Source organism: Solea solea, chromosome 21 (genome assembly GCF_958295425.1).
Source record: "Solea solea chromosome 21, fSolSol10.1, whole genome shotgun sequence".
NCBI lineage: Eukaryota > Metazoa > Chordata > Actinopteri > Pleuronectiformes > Soleidae > Solea > Solea solea.
Genome location: NC_081154.1, coordinates 11,365,732 through 11,374,775, shown reverse-complemented (window position 1 = coordinate 11,374,775; position 9,044 = coordinate 11,365,732). Strand labels below are relative to the sequence as shown.

General features: G+C 42.5%; 1 protein-coding gene across 1 annotated transcript; it reads left to right on the top strand.

Annotated features, from left to right (window-relative positions):
* The first annotated feature begins 1,014 nt into the window (after positions 1-1,014).
* LOC131448682 (GTPase IMAP family member 8-like) lies at positions 1,015-6,596 on the top strand. The gene is made up of 5 exons (XM_058621339.1): positions 1,015-1,153; positions 1,252-1,929; positions 2,198-2,950; positions 3,865-4,071; positions 4,137-6,596. The coding sequence occupies exons 1-5, from the start codon at positions 1,129-1,131 to the stop codon at positions 4,316-4,318; spliced, it is 1,845 nt and encodes a 614-aa protein (XP_058477322.1). The 5' UTR covers positions 1,015-1,128; the 3' UTR covers positions 4,319-6,596.
* Positions 6,597-9,044: the final 2,448 nt, after the last annotated feature.

The following is a 9,044-nucleotide window of genomic DNA, read 5'->3' as shown; positions in this document are numbered from 1 at the left end:
CCTGAGTATTTTCAGTATTTTGCCTCCAGGTCACGTGACTTATCCTGACATCAACCCCTGCCATGCCCTGTCTGTCTCGGCCTTTACCATCACGCCCCTTGATGTTTAGGAGGAATAAACCCAGAAAATACACCAGTCATAGCTTAAAACCCTTTCATTCTATTTAGGTCCCGCTTTCAACGTTGTCTGATTTGATCTCATCTTGCTGTTAATGTAGTCATAAGTAGTTCATCGTTGCAGCTCACCTGTAAAACAACTCATGTTTCCAATGTGCCTTCCAAAGTGTTACCCTCTGTCTAACACTTGGTTTGTAGTTGAAGTTGTGTACTAGCTGTGCCAATGTGTAACTGCTCTTTCCCAACCAGCATTGGGGCGGGATTAGATTTCTAATATTATCGGTAAGCAAGGCATTGTTTGCCTTCAAGGAGATGGATCGACATCAAATATTACAGATGGAATTGACTTAAAGGGCCTTCTGGCCCTGCTGGCAAGATCTCTGTGCCCCCTCACTGGCAAACTGCAGATCTCATCTCTCTCTCTCTCTCTCTCTGTGTCTCTTGTGTTTCTAGTAATTAGGTTTTGTAAAGGACCTGGCAGAGGCAACAAGTTTAAAAAAAAGGTGCTTTGGGGCCTGGAATTGCTCCATGACAAACAAACCACAATACTAGTATTTAAGTATTTATCTGATTTACTCCAAGCATGCACATATGACCGCTCCATTTCAACGCTTATATATTGGAATATGCTTGGCAGCGTCGTGATTAACGCACACTTTGCACAAAAAAGTCAAAGACTGATGTACAACTAACTCAGCCCCCTCACATGTAATGCTGCTACATTTTTGAATTCTTGAAGGGAAACAACAGGTGTCACAGGTGTCCTGTAACTAAGGGTGTAGTTTACTGACAACGCTCACACACAGGCAGAACAGCTGTAAACAGGTTTTCCCACAGAGCTGTTGTTCATGCAGATCGGTTGCTTTCTTATTGGCTGGTAAGGGCGCGACAAGAAAACACAACTAACCCACAGAGAGCTTTATTCACAGTTTGCTCTCACACAAGCGACAGCCCAGACATAAAGGGAGGTAAAGCATTTTTGTTGCTTCATTGATGACCCTCTACAGAAAACATGGAAAAAGCCACGCCTGCTAAAGGTGAGTCCGAACTAAACGACCCCGTGAACAAGAGATGATCCCCAGTCTTCAGTCTTCCAACGTGTAACGCTTCCTCCTCTCGTTTCACCTTCTCACAGAGCTGAATGTGGCGATTGTCGGTTCCAAAACCTCGCAAAAATATCTCGCTGGAAACATAATTCTGGGGAAAAACGCCTTTCCTGCAGACGATGCAACATTCGATAGCGTGATAGGGGAAGGGGAAGTATGCGAGCGAAGAGTGACGTTGGTAAAATCCCCTGGATGGCATCGAGGATATCAACTCTGTGACACTCCAGAACTCGTCAGGATGGAGATGATTCTCAGCCCCAGCCTGTGTCCACAGAGACTGCATGCTTTTCTCCTGGTGATTAATGCTGAGCAACCATTCAGAGACGTAAACAAGAAGGCAGCGCAGGAGCACTTGCATCACTGTTATGGTGAGAAGGTGTGGGATCACACGCTGCTGGTCTTTAGCCACAGAGGCCACACGACGGCTGGGGAATACATCGGCCAAGAAGGGCCTCCGCTGCGGTCGCTCCTGGCGGCCTGTGGCGGCAGACGCCATGTCCTGTGTGTAGAGGCCACAGACAACAGTGTGAAAGTCAGAGAGCTGTTTGAACAGATTGACATCCTGGTGGCAAAAAATGGCTGTTACCAGACTGACAGCAGGCTGATGCAAGGTGTTAAGGAAAGGAGGGAGGAAGTGGTCAAAAAAGCCGAGGAGTTGAGTCAGTGTTCACGACGTCAGAGGCAAACACTCAGAACTCTCCTGTTAGGTGAGTCATATGTGTCTACTCTCACGAATGAACAACATTCCTCGGGGTCTTATCTTGGTAGTTTTGGTAATAAGATGCAAGTATTGCCATCGTCATGGCAACATGGCGATGTATAATTGACTGCACATCGTTACCCATACATACATGAAGTGTCCCCTCAGTTAAGAGCTCCAGTCTTTGAGTGAACTTTGTGAGTCACAAATTTAAATGTGTGTTTAAAAAAAAAAGATCCTTTAAAGCCACTTCTAATAGCAATCTACTCACACAGATCCAAAACCCAGCCTGAGAGTCTTAATGGTTGGTTGGGTGTTTTCTGGGAAGAGTGCCACAGGGAACAGGATTCTGAAAGCTAAAGTGTTTCACTCTGGTGAGAGAACAATCAAACTCCTAAAGCATTGTGGCACAGTGGCCGGAAGAGAAATCCTCATCACCGACACTCCCGGATGGTGGAAATTTTTCCCATCAAACTTTACCCCGGCTGCTTTGAAGAGTGAGATTCTAGACGCCGCGTCTTTGTGCTCACCACCGCCAAGTGTCGTCTTGCTGGCGGTGCCACTTGACACGTCGTTCACGGATGAACAGAAAAGGGTCACAGAGGACAACATGAGGCTGCTTGGGAAGAGAGTGTGGAGACATGTAATTGTGCTGTTTACATTTGGGGACACTCTGGGGAGCAAAACTATCGAGCAGCACATCGAGAGCGAGGGGAAGCCTCTCCGCTGGCTCGTTGACAAATGTGGAAAGAGGTACCATGTCCTCGACAACAGGAGCAGCGCTGATGGGCAGGTCACAGAGCTGCTGGAAAAGATGGAGGAGATGGTGGCCGGTAATAGCTCATTTTACCTCAGTGAAGCGGACGAGCCGCAGCTTGAGCCACACAGAGGTGATAAAAAGACTGAGGAAAAAAACGAGTACCGGGCCAAGGAAATCACAGAACAACTTAACGTTGAGTGGAATCGCAAGAACTGGGAAAAATACCACATTATGGGAGGAAACTGGAGCCTATCTGCGCCACCAAACTGTAAGCAAAGACATGCATTCAATGACAGAACAGTAGCTGTAATTGGAACCAAATGAAATGAAGTTTACTCTCCCTCTGAACCTAATGCTTTCCAAATTGTCTTCACCGCTATACACATTTTGTGGACTTGGCTTTATACTGTGAACTATTATTATATTTACCAGGGCCTCTCCAAAAGTGATGATGACTCAGTGTCTTTATTTGTACCCTGTAGGTGCATTTGTTTCGCAGTGTTTGGACAGAGGCCTCCTCTCATCCTCTTACATCTTACTAACACATAAGATTAAAAAAAAACATTTTAAAACTATGTATGAGATGGGGTTAAAAGGACAAGACGGCAAGAATAAAAAAGGAAACAAATGAATCAAAATATCATGACTAATTAATGTGCAATTTTGGAACAAAACTATGTTTATATCTTGCATCTAGGGACTGTAAACCTCTGACGGCAAACTCAAATTTAAGTCAGTCTGCAAACTGCTCTAACTGTCTTCAATATATACGAGAACTGTGTTGACCCGAGGCTCACCAGTCAATCCGCCTGGACCACTTGACAATCTGCCTCCGAGAATGAGAGCAGATCGATTCAGTGCAATCACCCGGAAAAACAAAGTCATCATGGTTTTGTCGATGTGGAAATACGACGCACAGCTCCACCATCGTGTGCAGAGCAGAACACAGCGGCGTCGCACAGTGTAGAGCAGTTTATCCTCTTATATAATCACAACTATGGAGCTAAGACTGAAAACAGCTGCAGTCTTTTGTGTTTGGTGTATGTTCAGGATTTTTTTTTTGGTGTATCTAACAATACGGCTCGGTGATGCCATAAAATATAAATGAATATGGTTTGAATACTACTACTCTAGTGCATCAAGTGACTATATATAGCTATAACTATTATATTTTCTCTCCAGTTAGTGAAGCCAGGCAGAGTTCTGGGGGCTCAGAAGAGGAAGCAGCGATGGCGCACAGCCCCAAAGATGACCAGTTTAATGCCGGTCTCAAAGTGGAAAGTGACGATGATGCAGCATCTGGGTCTCTGAAGATAATGAAGGGCCTGCTGGAGAGAGAGTGGGGCAGACGAGAGGCGTCGATGGAGCTTTACTATGATCTTTTTGCAGGTGAGTGACTCAGTTATCCACTGGATGTGCACATGTCTTCTGTCTTGACCTCTTTTGTATTCCAGAGACGGGAAACCTGTCCGAACCAGATGTTGATGAGCTGCGGAAATCGAGAGACAAAGTCTTATTATGGCTGAAAACCCAACACACAACGTCCGGACGTACGGCAAAGAGAGAGAAAACCCGGAGGAAAAGAAAGCATTGTCTTACACCTATGAGGAGAAAGAAACTTTTCAAGACTTGCTGAGATTAATTGAAATACTTGTGGTAAATGTGTTCACAATTTGTTAAAGTAGAGGCTCAGTGGAAAAGAATTAGTGACATCCAAAGGTGAGACTGCAGATTGCAAACTCCTCTGCTCACCGCTCCTAGATGTGTTTTTCTCCTTCATTTGTGCAGAAAGCATTCACTTCAAAATGTCACAAACACGCACACATAATGATAATAATAATAAGAATACTAGTAATAATAATAATAGGAGTGCAGAGGGAACAAGCAAGTGAAATAACATAAAGGCACAGAAAAAGCAAGCAAATTATTCCATAAAATCTTTGACAAGCCTTCCTACAAACGTGATTTTTCATTAAAACCTGTAATGGAACATTTACACATCAGCGAGCAGCCGTATACGCTCATGCCAAGAAAGAATAGCACAGATGTGATTTGTGTATAGAGAAGACCAGAGGGAGCTGCACTACAGTCGACTACCAAGAGAGGAACTGTGCTATTGTACAAGGTCAGGAGTCAGGAATGAGGGTGGTGAAGGACATGTATGAGGACAGTGACACAGTGGTGTGCAGTTGGAGTGATGGATGGGTTCAAGGTGGAGGTGGGATTACATCAGAGATCAGATCTGAGCTCCTTCTTGTTCGCAATGGTGATGGACAAAGAGCCTGGAGAGGTGGAGGGATGCACTGGAAAGAAGAGGGAGGAAGGTTAGTAGGAGCAAGACAGAATACCTCAACCATCCAAAGCAATGGACAGTTCACTGAAGAGGTGAAGAAGAGGGTGCAGGCAGGGTGGAGTGGGTGGAGATGATTGTCAGGGGTGATGTGTGAGACACGGATTGCTGGTGATGCTTTGGTCACATGCAGAGGAGGGATAGGGATTGTATTTAACAAAGGATGTTGAAGATGGAGCTGACGGGCAAAAGGAAAAGAGGAAGGCCACAGAGAAGAGGTCATGAGGACATGAGGGATAGGGCAAGATGGAGGCAGATGATCCACTCTAGTGACCCCTAAAAGGGAAAATCCGGAAGGAGGAGAATGGAACTTGCATCCCCGATCGCCTTATGCAGGTTGTTCCACAGTTTGTGACCTCCTTAATACAAAGTCATTGCCTTGTACACGTTAAGTAAATATTGAAGGCTTATCTTATTCTAAGGCTACAAAAACAGAACTGTTTTTAGTTTATTATAGTGATTATACACATATCCAAGCACACTTGTGGTAGTATATCTATTTTCTACCCGTACACTTTGCTGTTGTTTGTTTGGAATTGTTTTTCAAATGATACGAGAACAAAGCGTGAATACAATAAAGCAGATTCCACACACTGTGGCCACCAGTGGCTTTGCTCTGGGCTTCCCATCGCCAGGCTGCCAGTTAACTACACTCCAATAACTCTATGCATTAGTTTAACGCTACATTGCACAGTATATAATATAATTATATAATTCTAATGCAGTCAGCTATCTAAAATGTGTCATATTTTGGTTATATATATATATATTTGGTCTGTTGTTGTTTGTTGGACAAATTGTGATGAAATTGTCTGAACATAAAGGCCCAAGGAATCAGATCTGGATACCGATTAAAAAAAATAATATTATAAACGAGATAGAGTGTGACAATGTGGAAAAGAGAGTGGCCTTGGCGGAGCTTTTGTGCTCTCTAAGTTCTTTGTCTTGTGTTAGATTTAGAAATTAACATTTTATTTCCTTTCACTCTCCACTGCATATTTAATATTATCAGGTCAGCAAAATAGAAATGTCCAGACAATCTCATCTGGTCTCACTATGCTGATGAAATGAAAGCTGTTAATTAAAAGAGTCTCCCCTTGTGGCCCTCAATGAATAAGCTCTATAAGTAATGGACACATGAATGGATTAAATTTTATGTGACAGTCACTCAATGTTGCAATATGTAAAAAAAAAAGAAGGTTATAAACATCACAGTTGGGTAAAGAGAGTCACGGATAGGTGATAGCAGTAATGTGGAGAGAAGAGTGGTCGAGACCTGGAAATGTGTACTTGAATCCTGCTGAGGCCCTGAACAGGAGCAGCAGGAGCAGCAGGAGCAGCAGAAGGGATTAGGAAAACTGTGGATTAGCAGCAGAGAGGCGAGGATCTGTCTGTTTTATCAGAATGAACGTTAATCTACAGCTAAACCATCGACATCTCTGTACTTACAGAGACGTCGATATGCAAATACATGCACCCTCGCAAGTGATGCACACAGTGACATCAGTTTACTCACTGACTTACTATCATTTATGTATGGAGATGCATCCACATACTACACCAAAGACCAACAGGTGGCTTTTAATAAAGATAACCTGTGGTAACAACGGGGTTATTGTGTTTTTGATTTTTTACAAGCAAATACACAAGCTCATTGTCAACCAGCGCTAAAAGTGGAAGAGCATAAATGCTGGTATTCCAAAAAAGATCAATTTATTAATTTATTTATTACAACTCTGGAAAATTCCGCTGTCAGATGAGCTTGTCTTATGTCCCACTGTCATAGGGGTGGGTCAAAATATCGATTTGGTGATATATATCGCTGTTATATGATTGTCTGAACTGGGCCTCTTACTGCTGGCTGCGTTTCACTGATAGATTTTCAAAATATGAAGAACATTTTTGGAAGAAAAGAAATGCGGCGTGCAAAAACAGCGAGGAGGCTGCAGAGTTCACCGTGTGAGTGTTCACCGTGCACTCGTGAGCACAACTACACGTTGACCTATAACATACAGACTTATATAAGTTGAAAGATTCTGAGGCGCTCAAGGGGGGGTGTTAAGTTAAAACACATTTAACACTCTGTGGCTATTGAACCATATCTACAGTAAGAACATAAGGGTGAACTCAACTCTGGGGCTGTTTGATACCTAGTGGGCATGTGACCATGTTGGCAGTCACATGATCGTCCTGGATTTCCATGTTTGTATGTTACTGGTGTCAGTGAGCACAGTCACTACATTATTGAAGTGAATGAACAAAGACTTTGCATAATAAAGCTAATGTAGCTGAGGAATGTGAGAATATTATCACCCCCGCGCTTTCTCATCAGTGCAGCAACCAAGTTCCTGCAGTGCAATATTACACAAAATGCTTTGTAAACATTTCCTCCAGCAACTGTCAAAATGACTTCTTTTTTTTCCTCCCCCAGGAAACAGACAGCTTAGAAGAAAAGCAAATGTCAGACAACAGTGTTTCCTCCTTCTTTGGCTCCGTCTTCTGGTTACAACCCAAAACATATGAGCAAAGGTCGAGACAGGTCATATTTATTATTCAAACCCAATACCGCAATTTGAAGGTAAACTGTTATGACCATTTTCAGCTGTTTTTATTTTCTTGGAATCCAATATGTCCATTGCGTTATTTACAATAAAACAATGCCTTCATTGTTTTTTCAAACAGCCTGTTATGCAGCCTCCTAGTTCTGCACTGAAACAAGCAATATTAGCTCAGGCCTCCTTAAATACGCATGTTCCTCTACTTGAACATCCAGGGCAAGTGGTTACTTCTCATAAATGTTTGAGCCCGACTTAGAAAAGAAGCGTGGACAATCTAAATCTCTTTGCACAATGCTTCTCTGTGCACATTTATTCTATAGCCACGCATTATGTGTGTGCATTGAATGAGCATAATGCCACTCAAAATGAGAAAGAGCTGTGCTAAGTGAGGGTGATGTCAGACACTCAGACTCGCTCTCCAAGAACACACAAAGTATTGTAAGTGCATATAAAGTGTTGAAAAGGAAAGAAAAATCTGACAGCAGTTCAAGGAGAGTTTAAGTGCAACTGCAATTACAATAAGAGAAATTATGCACAGATTCCATGAAACTGACAGTTTCTTATACCCATAACCCGTGCTATCTAGAGTTTATGAGAAAATGTTCTCGCTGTCTTGCAGGTTAATGTATTTTTCTTATCTAACTCATAACTAAACCTGACAAAAATCTGTCCACACACTAACACGAGACACAAAAACATGTGTGGTATAGGAAAAAGGTGTCTCAGTGTCAGATTGTGGATTCAAAACGTGAAACGCTATTTGCAACACTTGTATCATAAACTACATGGCTGTGAGCAGAAAATAATCTGCCGCTGGACTATTTATTTTCTCCTTGGCAGGAGAACAAGCAGAGATGCTCTGTTATCGTGTGACTCCACAATTTAGTAGCTGGAATACACTCGTCAATTTGCTTTTATGAAAAAACTGCACTATTGACACCTTATGGACAAAAATATTCAGACAGCTGACACCAACAGGGACTGTAGAGACATATTCAAACACATATACAGGACTATAATATGGAGTTGGTCCCCCGTTTTGCAGCTACAGTATATTATAATTTGTACAGCACCTTTCATACAAGGATTGCAGCTCAAAGTGCTTCACAATAAAAGGAAAATAAACTTTGAATAGAAAAGAGATGCAGATACAACACAGGGTGGAATGAAAAGGAAAAGTCTAAAGTCAAAACCCTGTTTTAACTTTAAAATGAACACAGGGTGGAATAAAAGGAGCTTGTTGAAGACTCGAGTAAAAAGATAAGTTTTCAGTCTGCTTTTAATATTTAGTGAGCTGGCTTCACTGATATCTAAGGTTAGTGTGTTCCAAAAGTTTAGGGGAGTAAGTAACAAAGGCGGCATCCCCAGTGATTGCAGTGTTCTTGGCAATGTAGCTTGGTCCTAGCTCATGAAGTGCTTTGTATACAAGGAGGAGGAGGAGCTTAAAATCAACT